This window comes from Onychostruthus taczanowskii, unplaced genomic scaffold (assembly GCF_017590055.1).
Source record: "Onychostruthus taczanowskii isolate IOZ18803 unplaced genomic scaffold, ASM1759005v1 scaffold79, whole genome shotgun sequence".
NCBI lineage: Eukaryota > Metazoa > Chordata > Aves > Passeriformes > Passeridae > Onychostruthus > Onychostruthus taczanowskii.
Genome location: NW_024505782.1, coordinates 3,253,414 through 3,280,280, shown reverse-complemented (window position 1 = coordinate 3,280,280; position 26,867 = coordinate 3,253,414). Strand labels below are relative to the sequence as shown.

At 40.0% G+C, this 26,867-nt stretch overlaps 1 protein-coding gene across 3 annotated transcripts in view; it reads left to right on the top strand.

Moving 5' to 3' along the window:
* DYM (dymeclin) overlaps window positions 1-26,867 on the top strand; it is a 210,226-nt gene that overhangs the window by 53,669 nt on the left and 129,690 nt on the right. For all 3 annotated transcript variants that reach the window (XM_041423558.1, XM_041423557.1, XM_041423559.1), the window contains exon 9: window positions 24,086-24,268. In XM_041423558.1, coding sequence (XP_041279492.1) covers window positions 24,086-24,268 — 183 coding nt within the window. The remainder of the gene's footprint in view (window positions 1-24,085; window positions 24,269-26,867) is intronic.

Sequence of the window (26,867 nt, the reverse complement as noted above, 5' to 3'; positions counted from 1 at the left end):
ACATTAGATTTGCAGAATGTGAGACAAAAATATTTTGAAGGATGAGAGAAGTCCTATCCCTGGAAGTGTTCAAGGCCAGGCTGGACAGGGCTTGGAGCACTTGGTCTGGTGGAAGGTGTCCCTGCCCATGGCAGGGGGCTGAAACAAGAGGAACTTTGAGATCTTTTCCATGCCAAACCATTCTGTGATAAGAGGAAATACTGTGAAAGTCTTAGCTGTAATCAGTTTTGTAATTTTGAGGTGCTACAACCTCACTGGAGTTCGGCTCTGGATGTGGCTCAGAGTATGTTTTCCCTTGAACCTTGTTCAACATGTTCTTAACAGCACAAACTTGCAGTATTGCCTATATGGACTGAAGCGTTTGATTTTGAGCGTTGATTTCACAAATAATTTGATTTTCATAGCTATAGTTTCTAATGAATAATTTTTGTTCAAGAGGGGAAAATGTTTCTCTACTTTTAAGCATAAAAAACTTGGAAGTCTATCCATCTTTCTTTTATTTCTATGGATTATAGTTGTACTTCCTTGTTTTTGTAGACCCACAGAGAAGCTAAGCCCTGCACAGAATGATCTAAGATTTAATGAGGCCTTTGACTAAAATCTTTGTCTTAAACCAACAAAGACAAACCCTTAATGCGATTATACCATCGTTATTTTTTACCTAATGTTCTAGAAGACCCAGTGGTAATTGAATGTGTTCTGCCAAACTGTAGTTTCCAACACAAGTATGAGATTTTTACATAACCTGATAAATGGCTATTTTTCCTTTTGAATAAGCCATCAAAAACTTTTTCCGTCTTTCTGCGAAAGACTTCCCAGCCAAAGCAGAGCAAAGCCAAACAGATCATGTGCTTAGCAGTGTATTAGTAGAAACTATTTTCACAGTTGCAGATTTAGGTTTTATTTCCTTGTCCTGAGGCCAGTTACTATTGTTGAGTAATTTGGTACTTTCGTGATTGAGGTTTAAGTTATTGGTATGTGGTAGTTGTAGCACTGAGCATGAACATTCATTTTTGTGACAGTTGGGGTTGTTTGTCAATTTTTCTCTTTTAAGCGAATGGCATTTTCCAGAGTGACTCACTTTGGGGAAAGAAAAATACTATTAACAAGAAAAGAATGTGGCACCTAGGAATAGACATCCTGGTTGAAAAGAATGGATTTCCATTATTGAAAAATAAATTTCTGCATTACATGGGAATTCGGTTAGCATCCTTAATGTGAAAGTGTGAATTTTTGCTTGCTTCTAAGTAACTAGATTTTTATTTGGATTTTGAATATACATGAAGCCCAGAGCTGTGCTGTTGTGAAGCTCTGTCAGTTGATGTCTGGGTGATGGAGATTGTCACAGATGAGGGGATGTGGCTGAGGCCGAAGTGACATGCTGCTTTTGTGCAGGCTGACTGAATGAAGGGCTGGAGCAAGAGGGAATAAATGTTACCAGCATCATAGCGGGAATGCAACTTCATTCATTTTGTCTTTCATCAAATACTGGAGTTTAATAAAACTAAGCATTGTAAACTTAAATGCTGTGTGAAGTAAAGGGAAGGACTAGATAGATCAGAGGTTAGAAGGGCAGGCACAGAAACAAATCCCTTGTTGCCTGAGTGTCCCCTGTTGTCTTCTGGTCCTTTCCATCTTTGTTTCTCTCCCTTAAGACAAAGAATGGGGATGTGTGGAGCTGGGAAGGTGGAGTTGGTGTAGGTGGGAGGATGACTGACATCTCTAACCCAGGTATGACTTGGCTGGCTGACATGAAGGCTGTTGCTTACATGTAAATGGCTGTTGTGATGCAAACCTGATGTGAATGTTTATCCAAGAGTTAATGTAAAAAACTTCCGTCATTAGACTATTGTTAGGGCCCTGCTTATGCCAAGTGGAGAGCAAATTGGTCTGATAGGCTCCTGCAGGTTATTTTTATTTAGCATGTTAAACAAATGCTTTCGTATTTGGCCTTTCTAGATAGTATTTTGTCCAGTATTTGTGCCAAACACTGCTCTCTTTCGCCCTTAATTTTTGAGCATTTTGTGAAGTTTGAGGTAGACTATTACTGGTAGAAATGCTGCAGTACAGTGGACAGATTTTCCTTGGCTGGGATTCAAACCCTGTATTCCTTTTGTGGATATTAATAATGACAGAGTTGAGACCTTGTCACTCTTGTGCTGAGTTGGGTAGGTAATAAATTTAAAACTAGGTTTCATAAGAGAATTGTGGTCAGGAAAAGGATAATATTTTCTGTCTAAATGAAAAATTTCAGAATGAGTCTGACTCTGGAATGATTCCTTGTAATTGTTAAAAGACTGAATTTCATAGCATTCCAGCTAATATTTTGGATTTTTGTTCAGCAGTATGAGGCTCTGTAGCTGATAAATACATAGGCCTATACTCTCAGCCTGAACTGAGAGTTTTTGCTTTCCTGTTGGTGTTAATTCACACAAAACATGTCAGGGGGGGTGGCTGAGCTGGTCTTCATGGTTCCTTCCAACCCAAACCTTTCTGTGATGTCTGTCATACAGCTGGGTTTGAACCTTTGGGGAAATGTGGATTTATAGATTCGTTTAAGCCTTTAGAACAAGCTAGTTTTCAGCAGATCTGAATTGGGGCTTAAATGAACTAGGACTTTGCAGGCAAGAAATAGCTCTTACACAACCAGTTCTTACTTACCACCCATGTAATATCTGCCTGAATACATTGCTTTGTGTAGTGAGATTCAAAAAAAATTGAGAGAAGGTTAGCCAGTAGAATAAGAGAGAAGTGAACAATTTGTTGAGAACAATCTTTTTTTGTTCATTTACTGTGTGTTCTCAGGGAAGATCCTGTATTGCAGTTATCAGGCTTGCAAACTTCTTTTGGACTTGCAAAGCTCTTAAACACAAATTTCACTAGAGGCTGCATGTCTAAAAAGTAGTTTTTTTCTAAGTGCATAAGCTGGTCTTGCATTAATCTCTGAATACTTCTGAAGGTTTTGTGTAAACATATCAGAATCTGTACCATTCTTTGGAAAGAGAGCAAGCCCCCAGGAATGCCATGAATCATAAAATCAGAGAATCACAGAGTAGTTTGTGTTGTAAGGGGCCTTAAAGTGCCACCCCTGCCATGGGCAGGGACACCTTCCACCATCCCAGGCTGCTCCAAGCCCCATCCAGCCTGGCCTTGGGCACTGCCAGGGATCCAGGGGCAGCCACAGCTGCTCTGGGCACCCTGGGCCAGGGCCTGCCCACCCTCTCAGGCCGTAATTTCTTCCTAAGTAAAGAATTATTTTGGAGATGATGGTAGCAGATTGTGTGGTATAAAAGTGTTCATGTTCCTCTACGTGGCGAATGATGTGTATTTATAGCTTTGCAGTGTGTGGTTCTGGGGTCTGGTTATGCACAGGGATGTCGTGTGCTTGTGCAGAATCCCAGTAACTTCAGAGGAAATCTTCAGATGAGACCCTGAACTTTCAACCTGTTTTATCAGTGGTGCGAAGTGCTCCAGGGAAAGAAGGGATAGATACTTCTTGATCATGCTGAGAATTCATAGTCCTGGAGACATCAGAGGAGCACTTAATTTTTCATAGAATACTGGGTGGCCTGTGTTGGGTTTTCACACAGTTTATGCTGAAAACAATCAGAAAACCACAGTTAGAAAAAGTGACATATTTAACCATTTGAAGGAGAAACATTGGTGCAACATTCCAGATGCAAATCAGGTATGTCATGTGGTACAGCACATGCAAAACACATTGATGTCTGGTGGGAGTGTTGAAATAAAATGTCCCCAACCACTTCCAGTCCTGAGGAAATACATGACATCTTTCAGATGAAAGAAGTGAAACCTTAAGATGTAATTTTAGAATTTCTTTATGTCTAGTTATTTAAATAACATTATGAAGAACTTTAATTTCTATGGTCAGCAACAAACACTTGGGTCTTTTGTGTTAAGTGTTGTTTCACAGAAAAGTGTGGCAAGAGGAACAAAATAAGTTAAAAGAAAACAGTTTTACTCAACAGAGAAGTGAATTATTTTCGAAATACAATGTTTGGAACCACCTTGGATTTCTGTAGAGCCAGAGCAAGCCAGATATGATGATATTCATGAGAAATTAACTGTACAGGAAACTTATGTTTTAGAACCTCTGAAATTATAAAGGAACAGCTCCTATAAAAACATGTCTGGAAAATAAAATAGTAATTGTCAATTTTAACAATGTAATGATGTAATGATTTAACAATGTAATGAGTTTTACAATAAATTGCATAAAGAGTACTTGCTAGGATATATTAGTAAACTGTTTATGATCTTGGTGGTGGTGGTGGCAGTCAGGCAGAGCAGCTTGAATGCCTGTGACGGCTCTGATTGACAGAATTTGACATCATACTTCTGAGATGTAGTGACTAGTCCAAAAATTATACCTATAGCTATCTAATCAGAAATACCACCTGTAATGTGTAATGGATTAAAGATTTCTTTGGGTAGGAAAGGCTCTCCTTGGAGAAAAAGTAGTTGTAAATCTATAAGTACACTGCTAAAAACACGTGTATTCTCTTCATCCAGAAGATTTTCTTGGAAGCCTTATGTCCTAGTATGGAATATGTGCTAAATTCTAGCGGGAGGGCTTGTTCCCAAACATCCATTCCTAACAGCTGATCAGTGGAAGTGGAACAGATGCCCACAAGTCTTATCACCTGCAATGTCCTGGAGGATGAAGTAAAAATAAAAGTTCCCCTTCCTAGTAATTGGTTGATTGGCCTGTGTCTCAAAGTCAGATAAATTGAAACTTCAGCTGTCCTGAACCATGATTTTGGACTTCTTGATATTAGTATGTGGTTGAAGTTGTGTAGGCTCATTGGCCCAGGAGACCCTTTGGGCACTGGGAATGAAGCAAAGCCACTGCTTGTCTTGCTGAACTGAGTGCTGCTTTTCCACATCACGTATGGAGAGCAAGACATGGACACACAGCATTCTGTCAAAAAGTCTGGGGCTGACTTCAGAGCTTTTCAGACACTAGTCCAGACTTACCACAGAGGAATTCCTCAGTCTTCACTGAGGAATCTAATTTGGTGGAAATGATGGATATTGGAAATAAGCTATGTCTTCAAAGCTGTTAGCTTTCTGTGAAGAGAAACAGAATGGCTGGTCTTCATGGTGAAGCACTCTGAGCGTGAGTAGGTGGCAGCCCTCCTGAAATATCCAAATCCAAGTTGGACAGGGCTTGGAACAATCTAGTCTCATGACAGTTGTCCCTGCCCATGGCAGAGGTGGAACTGGGTGATCGTGAAGGTCCCTTCGAGTTCAAACCATTCTGTGATTCTATCTGATCTCCATGTGGGAAAAGAACTTTTTTTGTAAGTTTCCTCAATGATACAATTATTTAGTCTCAAGAAAAATGAACAGCAGCAAATCTATGGTTGGACTTGACCTTAGAGATCTTTCCAACCATAGTGATTTGATCATCTGTGACATCTGGGGTAGTTTTTTAAAGTTAAAAAGCCCACCTGATGAAGCAGAATCCTTAAAAAAATATGGCAAGTCTAGGACTATACCAAACAGACACATTCCCTTTCTTCACTAAATAGGGGACTTCATTGCTAAGTCTGACCTTACTTGTGATTCTCCATGAACTTTACCATTGCCAAATATTTTGTGAAATGAATCAGATGACTGTGATGAGAAAGCTTTTGAGATGATTTCTAGTCAACCTCTTTAATTGTCTTGGGACCAAGAAGTGAGAGGTGGCAGGGTGTTCTTCCATTGCCATTTCCAGAAGCAGCATTGATCTTCCAAAGTTTCTCTCAAACAGCATCTGGAGCATCTGCTCCCAAAATCAAATGTAAGATCTGCACACAACAAGTTCTAGTGCCACGTCTGCTGTTCCAGCCAATCTCAGTAATAGTTTGGTGATCATTGAGGGGAGTTTGCCAGCATGCTTAAAGATAATCTGACTTTGCTAGGGAGAAATCTTTAGTGGTTTCAGGCTTTTTTCCCCCTCCTTGACTTCCTCTCCCATTTTTCAGTTCAGGGATTTTGTGTGCTGTCTTTTCTGTAAAAAGTTAAATTTGGGATTTGCTGCACCACATCACCCTCAAGGTGGTGTTTGTTGTTTCTTGGTGCAAGCAGCCTGGGAGATGGACAGAAGCTATAGAGCTTCTCTCTGATTGTTGTCACTGTTGTTTTGGACAGGAATCACATGTAATCTAGGTTAGAGAACTGATTGTTATGTAAAGGCTTTATGAAATTGGAAGTGCAGCATTTTACATTTTTTGCAATTAAGAGAGTTGTCCTGAAATAGTCTTAGCCTAGATGGAAAATGTGCTCATTAGCCACGTTCCTATTCTTGCCCAATGTTCTGTTTAATTTTTCTACAACCTTTTAACATGCTGTGGCTGCTGTCAGTGCATTTTTTTGTATAATTGCTGTATTGGTTCAAATTGCTTATTAATGAAGATTTATATAAATTTTTCCTTTTCTGAGATATATTTGCCTTCCCTATCCCTAGTTCGAAAACATTCTGAAGCTTTGCAAAAGTTGTACTGTTTCCCAAACAAACAATTTTAAACTGCTATAGCAGTCACAAAACAAAGTCCTGGTGACAGCACTTGGTAGAGCCGAGTGATTTAATTGCAACATTAAAATGAACAAATGCAGGGAAAGCTATTGTGTGTGGCTGGTCTGGGTGTGTTTGCCATTTATGCTGGTGCTGCTTTATGAATAGAAAATATATTATATTTAATATGGGCTCTCATGGGACTGTGGAAGTTTACTGTATCAATGCATCAAGTGATACAAAGAAAATAAGTAGTTAACTATTACTCTTGTCTCTTTCTTCATACTTTTCCTGTTCCCTTGGTGCACTCTGTTGACTTATAAATGTTTTTTAGAACACAAGGTGAACTTACTTTGAACAATGGATAGACAATAAAATGTACTAATTATTTTCCTAAGTAGTCAACTAAAATGTTTTAAATGTAATCCTGTGTAGCTTGTCTAGTCAGGATAATGATTTGTCATATAATATGGAGCTACTTGGGGAATTTTTGTCTTTGCTAAATAGAAAAAGTTTATCTTTGCCATTTGGCTTCTTAGTATTTTCACTGGAAGAAGAAAAAATAACCTTATGAGCTTTTGCAGTTTGTGTATTGGAAAATAATGTGTTCTCAATCACTCTTACAGTGTTTCTCTTCCTGTCTTTTTAATAGCATCTTTTTTTCCCTTCTGTGTTTTGCACTCTCTCTCCCCACCACAGTCACCACCAGTCTGCTGAAACTGATGGCATGCTCAAATATTTGGAGTAATTTTTTAAGTCATTCCAGCATCCTATTGGTATGTCAAGAACTGGCATATTTGCAAATTGCAGAAGTCAATTTTTAAATGATGGAAGCTTTGTAGAAGTTAGCTTCGGCATGTATGTAGAGTTCTCCAGTTAATTAATTTTAAATTAGATTTTCACTGTGGTTTGGCACATACTTGAGACAAGCACAATGCAATTACTAAAGATGGAAAATAAGTACTAAATAATCATTTCACCTTATGTACAAATCAATCCCTTTGTCTTGTCACTTTTTCTGCCTTAGGAGGAGGCATGCTTTGAAAAGAAGTAATGACTGTACAAATTAAAATGTGTAGTTCTCTCTGGTTAGTATGGGTATTGTGTTCGACAGAATTCTTCATGGAGCATGGTGTCCATAGTGGAGCCACCATTGTGTTCTTCCACAAGTGTAGGAAGGGATTTTATGATAGGATAGAGTGCCAAATTCCTTCAACTGGAATTAAAAGTGGTCACTATTCATCAATTGCAATCATGTGTGTGTGTGTGGGTGGGGGTGTCTTTATCATTAAACTCTTATGTCTGTGTGGGAGGTGTGGGAGGAAATAAAAGCTTGGAATGGAATAGTTGATATATTGTACATTTTCTTTTTCCAATTTGTTCTGGATGTATTTTGGAATTCTTTAATTCATGCTTTCTTCAAACAAATTTATGTTGTGCTTGCTTAAAAGTATATTAATTAAGCAGTATCTTGTTTTGTTTTGTTTTTTCTTTTGGGCTTGTTTCAGATGATAATTAATAACTAGTTAACAAAGTCCATAGACACCTCTTGAATGTGTAAGGCGTGTTTACCCAAATTCATGCTGATTTTACATGTTTGAGTTAGAACTGGAGCTTTTACTGCTATAACTACATTGGAATATTCCTTAATCTGAAGTCAGGTGTTTCTTTAACTGCTGATGCTTCTTTTAATTACTTAAACTTGAGCAAGAAAAGTTTGGATTACCTGTAGTTGTATCTGTGGTGAGGATTCTTAGGTAAAATTTTCAGGGCTTAATGTGGGTGTTGAGTCTTATGGGACAATATAAAAATGCTGCATTTCTTAAAAAATTCTAAATTTCCCCCCAGACTTATCCTGATCCTTCATTTGAAGGCTCTTGCTCCAAAGGCAGCCTCCTCTTGGGCCTGTGGTGTCTGATGCTTTAGGGTAAGGGAAGACCCAGATGTTCGGGGTCAGAAGGGATGACAAAAGTCAGAGGGTCTACAAAAGTTTAGGAAGCTTTCCTAATGAATTACACACTTGGCATGGAAATTGGTGTGTTAGCCCCTGTTCTTCTAGTATGAGGACATAGTGGTGAATTTTGGAAAAAGGAGTAGAGTGAAAGAGAAGAGAAAGAGGGGGGTGGATTAAAGATAGGGAAGGGAAGGGAAGGGAAGGGAAGGGAAGGGAAGGGGGTTTGTCCCAGAAAAGTGCTGCACTTCCTCGTTATGGACCCTCCTGCAGCCGTATCCTCCTCATGCATGTTCTTATCAACAACCCTTGGCTATTGTTCCCAACAACTGATCTTGGTTCTTGGCTGGCTCCACAGCCATCCAGCTATTTGTGTTTGGGACGTACACATTAGCTCCTCACCTCTGGGGCTTCTGTAGAGCCTTCAGCTGCTGGAGGGGAGGACACGACAGCAGTTGGTGTTGATTTTGCAGTTGCTTTCACAGTCATGCATCAGATCTGTTGATGGAGTGTGCAGAAGGTGTTGGGAAATGCACCCAGAGTAGTTCATTTGCCAGAACCTGACCTTCCCAGAGTGCTCCCTAAAGGCCTCTATGGCTTGTTGGCCTCTTTGAGGAGCTGTCAGATTGTTTGGAAAAGCTTTTACTGTTGATTTTTATACCTTTAGCAGGCTGTTCCCAAATTACTTTTGGCTCAACTTGGTCTGGTTTAGCACTGAACTTGCCAAAGCTTATATACCTATTTTTTTCCTGGTTTGGAAAAGACTTAATCTTTTTACATTTTGTAGTCTCCTTTCTCTGCAGTTGAGTCATGGTGCTTTTTTGTCTGTTCAGGGTCTCTAACAGAGACATCCCCTCTAAGCCCTGATGTAGTGACTTGAAGTTGTCTTGTTGCCACATAGGAATTCATAAGCCGAACCTGTTTTCTTACCTGTTTTTTTTTAATTTTTATTAAGAAAAGTGCTAAAAAATTACTAACTGGGAAAATAAATCCCATTTTGATAAGAAACTTGGAAACTGGAGGAATCCTCTGAATGTTTTGTAGTTAAAGCACTTGAACTATGAATTGTGGACGAATCTGTGTGGGAGACTGATGGGTGTTTTTGTTTTTAGGAAAAAAGTCAGATCATAGAATTGTAGAATCCTGTAAGGGCTTGGGGTGCAAGAGACCTTTAGACTCATTTCGTTCCACCCTGCTGCCATGGGCAGGGTCACCTTCCACTAGGTCAGGTTGGTTCAGAGCTCCATAGCCTGGTCTTGGACACTTCCAGGGATGGGACAGCCACATCATGATCTTGGAACAAAGATTTTTTTCTTGTCTGTAAAAGAAGGGGAAGTAGATATATGGGAGGTTTCAGCAGAGTTTACTCTCAGCTGGAAGGTAAATCTGGATCAAATTAATTCTGCCAAGAATGAGAGATGTTGTAGACACCACAGCATTTGACAGTTATTTGGTACTCACTGGTTCTCTGTGTGGATGTGTGTATGTAATAGAAAAACTATAAAATGTAAATAAAATACAGACTATATAGAAACATATGAGCATGCTTACATTTAATAATAGAAATATAAATGACTCAGTGTACCACATCTATATATTTAGTGTATTTATACTAAAATATACCATTTAGGGATCAAAATACCTAGAGGTATAAGAATGAAATGTGTAAGTTACATATGAGAATAAATTGTTTCATAAATCTAGACTATATTATATCAATATGACATTTAGTTAGGAGCCATGCTGTTTGCATGTGGTAATTTGTAAGATTCCCACTGAAACAGTTTCAAGTGGTTTTATAAGATGTATATACAGCATATACACATACGACATATGTAAATACATTAAAGCAAATGTATGTGTAGAAAGGTAGATAATACAAAATATAAAAATATTCCTAGGAAAAAACTGTTTTGGCCTACATAATTTCAAGTTTGGCGTTTTATCCGTCTAATTCACTGCTGGTTTCTAATTTCAGCCTCAATAGTTTATATTTATTGAGCTGCTTCTCTCAGCAATTGTCATTCTGAGAGGATTTCTGTCAAGCAAAGATCTGTCTTTTTATATATCTATATAATTATATCTGTATAATTGGATACATTCTATATATCTATATCATTAGCTAGTTGTGTGTAAATACACGAGGGTTGTGTAATCAGTCCCAATGTGCATATAATCTGCTCTGACTCTCTTCAGTGGGTCAGAGATCTCTTAGGAAATTGGGACATCAGCTCAGGAACAACGCACATTCAGGCCAAGGGCATCAGGATGTAAAGGCCCTTATTAAGTAGAAAATTTTCATTTTTATAGATAGGGGAAAAAAGAGGAAATAACATGCTTCAAGCTTGGCTAAAATTATACAATCAGTTGACATTGCAGCTGGGAATAAAATTCCACTGCCCTGATCTTTATCCACATGTTTTAACTGCTGGGCCTTGCTTCAAGGTTAATAAAACATGCTGTTTGCGTGTGATAATGGGCATAGGATTCCCACTTGCCAGACAATTTCAGGTGATTTTATAAGATGTAAATACAGCACATAGGTGTTTCTCACTGTCTTACCTTGCTAATTGTAATTGTTTTGCACAAGGCCTGCTGTCAGTTTGTGCCAAACAGCTTGGTGACATTTGTGATTTACCATAAAGTTTACTGAGTAGTTGTTGTGGGAATGTGGAGTAAGTTTCATCCTTGAAGAGAGATGGCTCTGGGGAGACCTCAGAGCCCTTTCCAGTGCCTAAAGGGATTCCAGGAGAGCTGCACAGGGACTTGGGGCAAGGCATGGAAGGGCAGGACACAGGGAACAGTTTCCCACTGTCAGAGGGCAGGATGGATGGGATATTGGGAAAGAATGCCTGTGAGGCTGTGAGGGTGGGCAGGCCCTGGCCCAGGGTGCCCAGAGCAGCTGTGGCTGCCCCTGGATCCCTGGCAGTGCCCAAGGCCAGGCTGGACAGGGCTGGGAGCAGCCTGGGACAGTGGAAGGTGTCCCTGCCCATGGCAGGCAGGGGTTTGGAATGAGATGATCTTGAAGGTCACTTTTCACCCAAATCATTGTGTGATTTTATGAACATTTGGGATAGCAGAGATGTTTTTTATGAAAAATACTATAATAATCAAATTATCTACTCAAAACCTGGTTGCCTAAAAAGGATGTCTCTGCACAGGGGGCAGCTGCTGATGATGGGGGCCTACAAAGCTTGTCTACATCATAGGGCTTGCCTTGCTGGGGTACCTTGGGATTGCCAAGGAGCTTCCACAAAAGTGAGATCTGCATGCAAACCTGGAGATGGAGGTACCAGGTGTCACCCTCGAGGGTAATCATGCTGCTCAAATTTGCTTTTTCTAAACTGCTAGATTGATCTCATACAGAATGAGAATTACTTAGTACATTATATTAAAAAGTTATATTAACTCCTCTTTCTCAGGCATGGCCATAGCCCTGTTGTAGGTGATGGCAGAGAGGCAGGAGTGGCTTGTCCTCCCTATTTCCTAATTGTGCTCCCAGAGAGCAAACTTCTTTTCCCTTTATGGCCTGGCACTATTGCAAAATGCTTAGGAACAGGAAAAGCACAGAGGAATCCCTTGCCCTGTGGTAAAAACATTTTTGGGTACTGAAGATGAAACATTATGGAACTGAACATGCATGCTAGAGAAAAAAATAAAGTGTCTCTAAATATATTTTTTCATATAAATGAAAATCTTTGTATAATTCATTCCATAAATTGGCAAATCAGTATTTGGAACTAAAACTTTCTCAACACTATATATGTAATTTTAGTCTTTAATAGTAAAGTTGATGAGTGTTAGCACATGTTTCTGTATAATTTCAATGTTAACTATCAGTTTTTGCTGGGAAAAAATATGCAGGCAGAGTCAGTAATACTTAGTCAGCCTTTTTCTCCCCCCATAGCGTTCTGTTTTCATAGTCAGTAAATTTGACACACGAAAACCTTTCCCTACACCATCCCCTCCACACTGGCCATTGACCCAAAAGAGAGGGAGTTCAGTCGGTGTTGGATCCATAAGAGGGCTTCAAACAGTGTTGTGTGATTGCAGCGCCGTTTTTCTGGTGTGGCTCCAGCCGTGGTGTCTGGTGACAGAAACGTGTTCCTGTCTGATGCCGCTGGAGTTGATGTCAGCGCGAGAGCGGAGCCAAAGGGCAGGTGCTGACATAAAACAGCTCGTCAGCCTTGGCAGGAGCTCACGCCCCGCTCCGAGAGGGAGCAGGGACACTGGCTTCTTTCAGCTGAGGAGGCATTTTCTGCTAGTCAAGATAATGAAAAGTTTTGCCTGTGGCACGCTTGTTCTGGGGGTAGGACTTCATTCCTCAGCGCTGCTGCTTTCCTCAATGCTTCATCATTAAAACTGCCACTTTAATAACGTTCGTATGGCTGGAGCTGGTATTGATGCCTTAAGATAAGCTTATAGAGCACTTTCTGTAGTGAAATCCAATTTTCAATTGCTTATAGTTTTTTTTTCAGTCTTCAGTTGTTTGTGGTGAAACTTTTCATGCTGAGTATCTTCCTTAGGCTCTTTTTTTTTAGATTTTTAAAAAATTTTTTTGGCAGTGCTTTAATTGAAAACAGTTCTTCTGTTTCTGAGAATGAGGTTAGGGAAAAATGTTACTTAACCAATGCTGAATTCTTACATCTGTTTTATTGAGGAGTTTTAGAGCCTTCATGCCTTGGAACAGGCTCTTGAGATTTGGGAAGCGGGGCTTAGGGGAGTGAAGCTGTGGACAGAGATGTGCCATTTACAATCCCTCTTAAAGATTACTAAATCTGGCCAAGTTGTAAGGTCCCAAAACTTGCCGTTTGCATACATTGAGCAGAAACTTGTTGAAAAACTGGCAGCAAAATTGTCTGAACGCTGAGTTTTCATGAAGTGTGTTCCACAGAGTCTCGTGCCAGTGAGGCTCGGGATGCAGCACCCCTCATGAGGTCCATGAGGCTGTTCCAGAATCCAGGGTGGACTTCCCTTGCTCCATGCAGTTGCTGGTGGACCAGGTTTCAAGCAAGAGAATTAACACTTCAAGTTTTCCTTGTGTTTGACGTAGCAGGTAGGGTAGAGGAAGGAGTGACCTCACGCAAACAAAGTGTTACCTCTTAAAGGAAAAGTAGGGGTTAAGAAATGCTGGGTTAAAAAATAACATGCCCATTGCACTGTGGACAGGTGGCAGTCTCCAAGGAGTGTGAGCAGATCTTCTCAGGAATAAGGGGGGCAGCCAGAGCATTTCTAAGCTGTGGAACTCCAGGTCTTTCAGCTGTGCTTATATTAGGAGTTTTATTAAATTGCTTTTGAATGCTGTCCTGAAGGCTGATAGAGAAGCTGGCTGGAATTGCTGCAGGTACCCTTGGCGAGGTGCTTCACAAGTTTGGAAGTCTAGAAGGGAAGCAGCAGGTCTGTGCTGGCTTTACTGTGCTAGCTATTCCTTGTTCCTCTCATAGGGAATATGAGTAAATTGAGTGGCTGCAGTCGCAACAAAGCAACAGGAGCAGTGTGCTGAATTCACTAACTGCTACAAAAATCTAACTGCTCTGAAAAAGTCATTTCTTGCATGCCTAAAGTCTAGCAACTTTTCATTGGTTGTCTGAATTTCTTCTTCCCCCTTCCCTACTATGTGTGAGGATGAAGTTCTCCTGAGGGTCCTACCTCAAAAGAATTAGTTAATATCAATACCCTGATTAGCACTATTTAAAAATAATACTGCCAAGATGTTTATTTTGTAACACGTTTCTATGTTTGTTTCTGCCTCATATTTTGCCTGATAGAGTCAACAGAAAATGTTACTGGAAGTTCCACAATTGATTGAATTATACACATTCACTGTGTTCCCTTGCATTCTGACAAGAGCAATAAAATACCAGGATGGTACCCTGGGCAAAAGCCAGAGAAGTTTTCTGCTAAAAACAAAAATAATTAAATAAATAATAATTTGAAAATAAAAACCTGAACAAAACCCCTCCAAAAACTAACCTTCTCTCCCCAAAATCCCACCAAAATAACCAAAATAACCCAAACCAAAACAAACCTCCAAACCTCACCATCCAACAACTTCTTTTTAATGTCTCTATGTGAACTTGTTGTTGGCATGAGGTTTGCTGTTCCAAGGTTGATAGATGATTGAGTCAGACAGTTCCTCTAAAATTAAATACAACACTGGGTGGATTTGCAGTTTTTCCCACATTTCTCGTTCGTTTTCCTCTCTCTCATTCTCTTCAAGCTTGCACTTAGTTTCCCAGGTTCCAAGTAGTTATAATACTGTGGTATTTTGCTCTTGTATAATACCATAAAACCTTTGTTTATTTTTTCTTGATATTGTGGTCACATTTGCAGCTTCAGTTATACTGGACAGTCTTCAAATGTGCAGCAAGAATATTGTTCCATCTCAGAAAATGCATCACTTGTGTCCAAAGGAGTTGAAATTGGTATTGCCAGCAACCGGCCAGGACTTGGTCTAATAAAAATGTGAAGATTCCTTGCTTAAGATGTTCCCCTCCTATAGTTATTTTTAATATATTTCTAAAAGTGAATTAATGGTTTGTTAGAGTTATTCCCAGCCCTATTTGGCTTTTTGATTCAGAAGTATGTTATGTAATTTGCTTTGCTTAATTCTTGAAGGTGTCTGTCTCTGGGTATGTCTACTACTCATACTCCAATTACATATAATAAAAATGTCATCAGGGATTTCCAGCTAACAAAGCTATTCAGTGCTTCAGCATCTCTGGGCAAGTAAGAGCAGTAGACCCCATCTGGAAATGTTAAATTTATCATAGACTCATGGAATCATCAAATTTGGGAAAGACCTTGAAGATCATCATGCCCAACTATAAATAATATATATAGTTACAGGTAATATGATTTCATTGAGTTTACAGGTATTGACTTTGGTTTTGCATGTTTTTATAGTTTTTCAGATTAAATACTTTTCAGAGAGTGTTTTTTTACATTTCTGATTCCTCTGTGGTGTCAAAAGCTTTCATGAGAATGCAGGTCTGTAGCTGAGCTTCATGGTCTTGCAAGAAGGTGATTGTCTCCTTATTTTAAAGCTCAAAACAAGAAAAAGAGTAATAATGAAGTAGATAAGGTTCCTGCCCCAACGAAGGCTTGAATCATTTCAGATTTCACAGTAAAGATCTCCTGAGATGTAGTGATAAAAAGGGACATGGATGGTTTAAAATAAAATAAACACTGTTTTCGCAGTGAAATGATGAATATGCTTATTTATCAATCCGTGCAATTTACTGTGTGCAATCTTTTTCAGTTCCATGACATTTGAAAGGTCGTGCAAAGTATTGGAGCTGGGATTAATTGCAGGAAGCAAACTGGAAAAGACTTTAAAAGAAAAGAAAAAAAAATGTGTGTATGTAATTTGGCTGCGCAACAAAGGAGACCTGACTGTGCCTTTTATTTAAGGGCTGTAAACACTGAACTGGGGCAGAAATGTTTTATGGTATTACATAGAACCACTTAAAGGAATAAGTAGATGAAGCTGAATAAAGTAATGTTTAACTGAATATTAGGAAAAAAATCTTAAGATTGAGGTTTATTAGATTATGGAACATGCTTCCCAAAGGATGTGGTTCAAGCTCCATTACTAGTCCCTTAAAATTAGTCTGGATAGAATAACAAGATGTACTGGAGGGAACACTGTTGCATGGATTGGGGATGGACACAGTTACCTAATACATCTTTGCATTTCACTTGCTTCCATGATTCATTTCCTGAAAAACTGCTTCCAGAATGTGTTAATGACATCACAGCCCCGGGCACCTCAGACTCATCAGTGCTTCTCTGGCTTCAGAGGGTTTATGAGGAGATTTCCTGGGCTGTCTTTCCCCAGTGGCTCCTCCACTGCACCCCAGCTATTTGCTGTGCCTTTCCTGTCCTGCTGCAGCACTGGCAGCAATGGTGACATCAGAAAGTCAAGTGCCTGGGATGTATTTGAAATGTGTGGGTACAGAGACATGAGCTTGGCTATTCCTGGAGAGGCTGTGAGCAGGAGTGGGGCAGGCAGGGAGCTGGTGTTGCAGAGCTTGGCTCCACAGAAACAACTACCTTCTGCTGTTCTTGGCAGGGAGGATGAAATACTGGTCTCCTTTACAATAGTGTTATTAGGTGTGAAAACCCTCAAACAATTAAGTCATACTCAGTCATGTATTTGAATGAGCCAGTTGAAATCTATGAAATATAGAGCAGTTGTTCTGTTGCAGTGATTTGTTGAGAAGAAAATAACTTGGTTTTTAAATCACTTCTATAATTCTTTTTGACGTTTAAAGAAGTAATCTAAAACATGCACTTAATCTTTCTATAGCATTTCAGTCACTTTCCTGTAGTATTTAGGAATTAAATACTTAAAATATAGTAGTAAAGCAACTGAAATATAACACAGCACCTGAAATAAAGCCATGGCAATCATCTGTGTAAATTGTGTGACTTTGACCTTGCACTAAGGACTAAGTGGTAGTTCAGTAGGATTTTAAGCCTGAATATGGAGTTCCAAGTGATCACACATTTACTCTGATACACATCATATGCCATTCCTGTGTTCCAGACAAGAAATAGAGTCAAGATGGATTGGTACATAGCTGTTGTCTCAAAATGCTTTTAAATTTAGTGTCTCCCACGTGTGAATTCTTGCTGCAGCCTGCTGATGACTTAGAGAGCAGCTAGCCTACAAGTATTTAAAATACAAATTTATTTTGCTAGACTGTCTGACACCCAGTAACGATTCATTTACTGCTGTTTGTAGAACTTCTCCTGTGTCTCATGCTAGTTTGAGTCAATCCTGTTAGTCCAGTGCTGGACAATGAAGACCATGAAAAATATTGCTGAAAATTAAAAATTGTTACTTTTGCCATTTGTATTCCCATGCCAAGTGAAATGTTTCAAAAAACTATCATTTATGGGAACATGTGTTGGAAAAGTTGAAAAGTTACTGCAATTAAAAAGTGACTGTAGTATTTAGGACAGTCTTTTTTGTTCTTCTGAGTTTTTACAATTTCCCTACTTAAAACATCTACAGTCACCAGATTGACTTTTTCAGTTACAGGTTGCAGTTTGTGTGTACGTCAGTGTGTTTATGCTACAGATGAGTTTAACGTTTCTCAAGAGTGGAATATTTAACATGCAGGTTCATAAACCATGTAAAAATGATTCCATATTTCCTATACTTCAGCTTTGCTAGTTTCTTTCTGTAATGAATCCTCCCAAATCTGCAGTGGGACTTCCCTAAAATTAATGTAGCTGCTGTTTTTATTGTCTCTTAAGCAAGTATACCCTGGGTTCTTCACAAGTTGCAGTTGAAGTTTCTTAACTAAAGATCTGAGATGTTGAAGATGTGTTTTATAAAGTATAAAATGCCCCTGATACAGCAGTTGCCTCACTGATCCCTCTTCATGATTCCATGGACCTCTTTTTCCTCTCCCATTCATTATCACATAGCATCCCCGTGGCAACTTGAGAAATTGCTTGCATGGAAAAGTAATCGTAGGAAAGTATTTATGTATTTTTAGCTTTCTTCTAACACAATGTAGCAGCTGGAAACAAGGACAAGAGCCAGCACAATGTGAACTGCCAGCTCTCCATGGGCCACCAGAGAGTGTTCATCAGACCACAGTGTGAGAACTATTGAATTGACTTAAGAAAAGTGACACACATAATGAGTGTTAAAAAAACAACACTCAAGTTCCCAGTGCTGCTGCTTGAGTGTAATAAGAATTAAACAGTAATTGTAATGTTTTTTAATAATATGCTATTTACTGGTTTTGGTGGAGGAACTACATGATGGTATAATTAGGTGCAATGAAAATCACTTTTGCTTTAATTCTTCATCATTTCTATTTAGTGATACCTTGGACTGGACAATCCTGCAGCATTGCAAGCATTGGACAATCTTCTGGATGCTAAAAATTTCAGAAATAGGAAAGCAGAATGTGGAGCTAGGACTTGGATGTATTACTAACCATAAGTTAGATCTGTTCTGTTTTGGGCTTTTTCGTTGTGGTTGAGTTTTCTTTCTGATATGTAACACTGGCTTTGCAAACTTCTGTAGCCTCATCTATTTGTGTTCTTTCCATTTTTGCAACAAGGAGCAGGATTGTTTTGAAAATGTCAAAATGACAGGGGGAGATCAAGAGACCTTTTGAAAATCTTCATTTCTACTAAAACTCTTTATTTTGACCTATGCAGTCTCAAAAGCAGCCTGGGGGCACCACCTCAAGTTGGTGCCCTTAGCAAAATCCTGTCAAAAGTAATAAAAAACTCAATAGGAGGATGCTAAATATGTTTGAGAGGATGTGGGTTATGTGATGGGGAATGAGGGAAGAATCTCCCTCTTACCAAGCTCCAGTGAGGGGAGACAGGAACATACTCAAAAAGGCTTTGCCAGTATTAATTGCAATTTAATGCCCATATTTAAATGCAATGAAGGATGTTCAAAGGAAAGGTTGAAGTTCAGTGATTACTTTAATTGAATTTTTGAGCTACTATTAGATTAAAAAAACCTGAAACAATACTAATTTCCTAGAAAGAAACTTGGAAGTAAGTAACTCCAATTTCCTTGGCATTAATTTAATGCTCTGTCCAGCATGAGAAGTCAGAGAGTTTGTCTTCTGAGCCTTGACACTGAAGGTTGAAAGGTGAATAATACATTTTGCAGAAGAATTACAACTAGTTTAATAACTAATCCAGGAGAGCTCAAAAATCAATTATAGCTCACAGTTGGTTGATCTTCTGACTTAAAGTAATGGTAGACAGTGTTAGAAGTTGTTGACTAAAAGTTGCAATGCTTTATATGAGTGTGGTGAGTTTTTAGAGTACCTTCTGCGCTCTTAGTTTCAAAATGTCTTCAAAGTCAACCTCTTAAAATTCTTCTTATTCTTTTGAAACTGTAAGTAAGTATGTTTAAACTTTTTTGAAGTAGGTACAAACATGAACCTTACTTGTGTCTCATTGTGTAACAGAGACCAGGCATTAGGCTGAGGTTTCTGCAGAGTTGTGTTTACATCAAATTACAGTCAGGTGAAAGAAAGTTCTATTTTGATGACTGTGTCATAACTTCATTTTGCCATTAAGTGTTGTTTCACAGACTGTCAAACTAGATTAAAGTGCTGGGTTTGTTTTCATGGTTGTAAACTGTGTTTCCAGCCATCTTACAGAAAATCTCAGCTTCTCTGTTGCAAAATAACATACTTTGCTCTTATGACCTGCTTTTCTTGCTCTGCCTTACAAAGAGTTGTATGAACAGGGCAAAAAAGCCTGTGGTGGTTAGTTTGGTGAAAGAAAAAGGCAAAAATGAATCTTTTGATTTCGTTTTAAAGATAAAAGCATTCAGTTTCTTATTAAAGTATTTGAGTATTTTCCAGAAATAACTGGCAGAATTTTACAGTTCTCCAATTGACAAAACTAGCAGTGCGGTTCCCTGTGAGACTGAGTCAAGAAATAAAGTAAAATCAGTGAATCCCAGAGCTGGTTGACTGCTGGAAGGGCCTACAGTGGGACATCTGACCCCACCTCCCTGCTCCAGCAGGGCCATCCCAGGGCACAGGACACAGCATTGTGTCCAGAGGGCTCTGGAATGTCCCTGGTGAGGGAGACTCCAGGCCTCTCTGTCTCTGCCCAGGACAGAAGTTGTGCCTCCTGTGCAGGGGAATTGCTGGGTCCTGCCCTGGCTCTGGTGCCATTGCTGGGCCTGGAGCAGAGCCTGGGCCCTGCTCTCACCCTCCCTGCACCCAGGGACAGCCAGGGACACGCAGGGACACGGAGGGACAGCCAGGGCTGAGGGCCCTCTCACAGCCCTGAACAGCCCCAGCTCCCTCAGCCTGTCCTGGGCATGGAGATGCTCCAGGCCCTTCAGTATATGTGTCACTGTCCACTGGACCTGCTCCAAGAGCTCCATGTCCCTCCTGTACTAGGGAGCCCAGAGCTGGACACAGAAATGATGGACAAATATTAGAGAAATGCAATTGAAAGTATTCTGCAGAAAACAACAAACTGTGCAAGTGAAGTAAGTGATTCAAATACCTAAATGTTTGTCTTGTTTTCAGCTTGGATACAGTTGCAGTGCTGGGTAATGTTGACACCACCCTGATGTTTTAGTTGTTGCTAAGTCATGCTTACTCTGCATCAAGGACTTGTCACCTTCTCATAATTTCAGAATAAATTTTTGTCTGTGAGGGTGGGACGCCCTAGCACAGATTTCCCAGAGAAGCTGTGGCTGTCCCATCCCTGGAAGTGTTCCAGACCAGGCTGGATGGGGCTTGGAGCAACCTGGGAAAGCAGAAGGCATCCCTGCCCATGGTAGGGGTTAGAATGGGGTGGGCTTCAAGGTTTCTTTAGACACAAGGAGCTGGGAGGGGACACAGCCAGGACAGCTGACCCAACTGGTTGAAGGAATATTCCATATCCTGTCATGCTGAGCAACAAAACTGGGGGGTGTTGCCCAGGGGTGGGCAGACACTGCTTCAGGATCTGCAGCAGGTGGTGAGCACCTGCACTGTGCATCACTCCTCTGTATATTCTTTTGTCATTATTGTTATTATCATCATAATTTTCCCTTCTTTTTCAGTTCTATTGGATTGCCTTCATCTTAACCCTCAAGTTTTGTGTTTTCTCTCAGTTCTCTTCTTCATCTCACCAGAGAGGAGAGAATGATTGGTTGTGTGGTGTTAAACCACAACAACGCTGAAGAGGCTGTTTTAGAGTTGTGGATTATTGACTTCATCAGACTTATAATTGGGACCAGAAAGGTAGTATTTGGTACTGTAGAGCTTTTTGAAGACTTTATAAATCTTCAGAAGCAGTGTGCCTCATGACGCTGTTTCAGATAATCTACCCTTCCCTCCTTTTCGTAGTTTAGTGGTTTAGTTTGGAGAACCCCAACTTATTTTTGCCACCTCCCAGAGATGTAGAAAGCTTTACAAAAACATCTGGAATTTGTATTTCTCTTGTGGTATAGAAAAAAAATGACAAGAGGATAGAAGTAAAATAAAAAAAAAACTCTCAATGTGAAAGAAATCCAGCATTTAGGCAAATTTCACTTCATACCTGTAATGATGCCAGGCAGAACTAACACTGTTGCAGTCATCTGTGGCTATCCTGTTGGCTTAAACAAGAATTTTCATGAAATCATGGAATCCTAGAATGGTTTGGGTTGGAAGAGATTTCAAGGCTCATCTCATTCCCACCCCTGCCATGGATGGGGACACCTTCTACTATCCCAGGTTACTCCAAGTCCTGTCCAACCTGGCCTTCATCTCTTTTAAACATGAAATTTTGTTCCTTTTATTGTGTTTTTTTTTTTCCTGTGATGTGGTGAAGAAGCAGAATCTGAAAGATTATTCTGTCCACGCTGTATCAGTGTCTGTTCTTCTATGTTTTCTGTTAACTGCAGATCTGAAAAGAATATAATGGAAAACTTCTAAGAGAGTGCAGCATAAGTTACTTTGTTTTGTGTGTTAAAGAAGTTAAATATAGTCTTGTAATTTTGAAATATGCATAAATGTAAAATTAGGTTTAACAAAGTAATATTTCACGTATTGTGAACATACTGCTACATAGAGCTAGAAACTTCCTGTTCCTCTGTCCTCACAGGCTGTTTACCTATTTAGCATTTTAATGTGATGTTTATGATCAGAAATAATATTTTCCTTTAAAATGTTTTTAACTTGAGTGTGTTGGAAGCATCAGCCAATACTTAGCACCTAATGTGGTGCTGCCCTCCCTACTGAAAGGGATGTTATGAACTGTTACATCGGGTTGGTTTTCTGGAGGACTTGCCAACACACAAGAAAACTTCAGGAGGTTACTTGGGCCACATATTCATGTGCAGATGTCTCTTGGACATGGTGATCTTGTTGTCCCTGGTGGAAGATTCAGGTTAATCACTGGTGTTTTGGCCATATCCCTCTTTTCCTAACTGTTGAGGAAAGGAGTAATGGTAGATGGCAGCCACAGAAGGATGGGGTGGTTGAAAATTAAAAACCAGACCTACACTAAAATTTAAGAATGGAAATATGGTGAACTTAAATTTCTTTAACATGTGATGATAAATGTACAGTTGTTTCAGGGTTTTTAAAATAGTTTCTTTGCACGTTACCTCTCTGGTTAACTCATATGAAAAACTTAATGGTCAGCGTCATTCATTCTGATAAGAACTGTGGATGAAAAGCATGGTGATAAAGGGTTACCAATGTAACATGAAATTTTTGCTAAGAAGGCTGCAATTGTAGTACTTTTTATTATAAGAACTCTAAGGCTGCCGAACACTGAGTGGTATTAGTCCCCTTGCCTATGACTTGGCAGTAATTGTCCTGCAATTGTCCTAATGAGGGAGCACTGGTTTGTTACATATTCTGACTGTATAATTACATTTGAAAAAAAATACTCATTGAATGGCTTGAAATTTTGTAGGGCTAACGGTACTTGAAATTCTTTTAACTGGTTATATTTTAGTATTTTGCATTCAAATGGCTTACAAGATTTTATCATTTACACCTTGAATCCTGACAACTAGAAGACTGGAAACTAAACTTCCTTAATTTTTCTGTTTTCTTTAAGAAGGTGTGTTGTATTTAATTTGATTTAAGCATTAATTAAAAGAGGAAATAAGGATTTACCTTTTTTTAAGTAAAACTTACTATTTTTTTAACCTGTATAACTCAAAGCTTTCACCTGTTAAATGGATAATTTGATTAAATGCTTAGTCTCTGTCATGAAATTTCAAGATACATTAAAAAAAATGAACTGCTAGGCAGGCATTTGGGGTGAATCTAATACTGTGTGATGGGGGGCTGCTTCTTATCCCCTTGGAATGAATGTGTCAGGAGCCCAGATGTGATAAACGCAGAGGTTTTATCCTTTCCTCTGACTTTGTACTCCGATAATGATAAGTCTGCAGCATCTCTGTTTCAGTTTTAGTGCTTTTCTTAGTTTTTTTCAGTGCTGTAATACACTCCCATGAGCAGTGGCAAGGGTATAAGGACTAATGGACTTGCTGGAGAGCGATGAGGGGAGTCCTTTAATCCTCCTCTGATGCTCCTTCTCCTCTAATCAGTGTTTGGGCACGTAGCTGGTCATTTGGTTTCACCAGCGCTGCTGTAATTAGGAACAGGAATTTCAAATGCAGTAGTTTAGTATTAGAGTTAATTCTTTTTAGTGCTGTAAGTGTGAAAATGACTCTGCATTTGAAGATCAGTCATCAAAGTTTAAGCAGCGTGATTATGAGAGTTTTTTCAAGCAGCCTCTGGGGACATTACATTGGCTTTATACATTATGCCTTACTACTGGAGCTATCCATGGATAATGTACAGTTTTGGAATCAGAGAATGGTTTGAGTGGAAGGACCTTAAAGGCCACCCAGTGCCACCCCCTGCCATGGGCAGGGACACCTTCCACTGTCCCAAATTGCTCCAAATCCCATCCAGCCTGGCCTTGGGCACTGCCAGGGATCCAGGGGCAGCAACAGCTGCTCTGGGCACCCTGTGCCAGGGTTTGCCCACCCTGCCAGGGAAGGATTTTGTTCCAATATCTAATCTAAACCTGCACTCTAAAATAGCCTTGTTCATTAAAATATGACCAAACCTGTTATTTGTTGTTTTTTTTTCCCTCTGCAGCTGGCCTGTGGACAGTGTTCACGCTGGGTGGGGTGGGCAGCAAAGCGTCGGCACAGCTGGAGCAGTGCTCCCCTCTGGCCAGCCAGAGCCTGCTGCTGCTGCTGGTCCTGGCCAACCTGACTGACACTCCAGACACCCCGAACCCCTACAGGCAAGCCATCATGTCCTTCAAGAACACCCAAGGTTTGTGTCTGTTCTTACTTCTGAGCCTGAACTGATGAAGTGGAGTTTTGAGATGCTGTGATTGCTTAGAGGTTCTCTTTCCAAGATTTGTTGTCCTTCCAGCACACTCATGGAAGAGCAGTAATAGCACATTTTTTTTCTGGGAGTTTTGAGGTGGAGTTCCTCAGCTGCTGGAACTTAGTAGTGGGGGAAGAGGGAGGATACTTTATTCTTACTTGAGAAATACTAGAAAGCTTCATAATCCTGATCCAATTTACTTCCTGGACTAGAAGTTCTTGAAGGTTTCTGTTGACCTTGATGATTCTGTGACTCTATAATTTCATAAAACATACATAAAACTAACCTATAAGTAAATTGGTTATCCAAGAGTCTGTAGGAGTTCCCTAAAAAATTTGTAGCACTTTTTGTCCTGGAGTCATGGTCCTTAGAGAGAAAGTAAATAATTAAATTGCTACCTGTGTTTGCTGACTGTATTCTTGTATTTTAAATGTAGGAAAAAAATGTTTAACATAAACACTTCCATGAGTTTTGTATGTATGAGAGGTTTCAGAGTTGTTTTGGTGCTTGTCTGGGTTTTGAGAAGGCAGGTTCCAGTCTGTGTGTCAGGTAACTGCAGGTGCCATGTGGCACTGACTCACAAAGGGTCTTGTCTGGGACATGGGAATGCCCTAACACAGCTTGTGCTGTCTAGGGAGCTCAGTATGCAGCCTGTGCCTTTCACAGAAGCACAGGATCTTTTAGCTTGAAAGGCCCTCCAAGTCCAGCCATTGCCCAGCACTGCCAAGGCCACCACTGCCCCTTGTCCCCAAGTGCCGCATCCACACGGCTTTTAAATCCCTGCAGGGATGGGGACTCTACCATTTTCCATGTGTACTTTATCAGCACTTAAATCTCTGAATCTGAGCCATGTGGTTTTACCTTTCATTGGCTTTGTGCAGGTTGGCACTGTGCACAGGGCTCAGGAGCTGTGTGACAACCTGTGAAGCCACAGTAATATCCTGAGTTATGCACTTTCTTCTGGGGATTTTTTGTATTCCTTTATCCATTAAGTTTTAACCAGGTTGAGCTCTAAATTAATTCACCATTACCTAGGAAAATTTATTGGGTTGTGAAGGTGGAGGATTGTTCTCATAAGAAGAATTCTGAGTCCTAACATGCTTCTTTGATTTACTGGATACCATTTACAGGTGGTTGAGATCAAATTGTTGATGCAGTTTTTGTTTTGTTCTGTCTTTAAACTGCAAGCTCTCTTTAATGTTGTATTTTGGTTGACTTTGTTTCGTGCCACCAGTAGCCAGTAATGTATTTCATTAAAGCACGCTATACATATATCATTATAAAATTTTGAAATAACTTATTTTGTGTCAAATGTACCATGAAAAGCTATATTTTCTCTACATGTGTGTTGATAGAATGACTTATTGTTTCCCAGAAACTTGTTCCCACTAGCAATACTCATAATTGAGCTTAAATTTGATTTCTGTGAACATTCTAAGGAGTTTGTAAGAGGAAAGTAATGTGGAAAAAAAGAAGCTGGTTGCAGTCATAATATATACTATAAAAGGAAAATTGGCATTAAAAAAAAATAATTTCTATAATTTAATTGTGACAAAACTAGAAAAATTCAGGATAGGGTTTTTTTGTACATGGTTTAGAATAGTTTAATTTTTCTGTTGATCAGCTTAGTGTTCTGCAGAATAATACAGGATGTGCTGGTGTTGCTGGTAAGCTTCTTTAATTCTGTTTAGATTTTTATTTTACTGGACTTTTTAGTATCCTTTAATAAAACTGATATGCTGTAAATCCCAGTGGCACACCTTAAACATCCTCAGAAGTGAAGCGGCAAAGCCGAGGGGAGCTTCTCAGCTAATGACCTGTGGCACCAAGGACTGAATAGTTCTGATTTGCTGTCTACATCCAGGTTTTTCCTCCTGAAGGGAAATTCCTGCCCAAAGCGGGAAGGTTTTAAACAAACTGGTCCATAGTCATGGTCAGTAGTTGAGGAAGGCCAGGCTGGAGTCTCTCCTGCGCCCGCGGGTGCGTGGGTTTGGGACAGGCAGTGTTTCCATCACCGCGGGGCTGCATCTCCGTGTGGTTCCCAACTCTTGCAGGCAAGAGTTCTGTTTGCTCCAGGGCCTCCTGCTGCCTCCAGCTCAATGGCTGGAGCTGTCCCCCCTTGCCCTGGCCAAGAGGAGTGGTGACTCCCCGGCATGCTGTCTGCTGGGCCCCACAAAACCAATGGCAGCCAGGGCTCCTGCAGGGCTCCTGCAGCAATTCCAAGCACTTTTTCCATCCAAAGTGGGTGGAAATGTTCATGACGAGTGCCTTGCTCTTCTGTGTTGAAAGCTACTTAGCAAACTTCAATAAGAATATGGTCTTAAAATCGTAGAACTACAGTGTGGTTTAAGTTAGAAGGGACCTTCAAGATCACCCAGTTTCAACTCTCTTGCCATGGGCAGGGGCACCTTCCATTATCCCAGGCTGATCTAAACCCTGTCCAGCCTGGCCTTGGACACTGCCAGGGATCCAGAGACAACCACATCTTCTCTGGATCCCAGGCTGATCTAAACCCTGTCCAGCCTGGCCTTGGACACTGCCA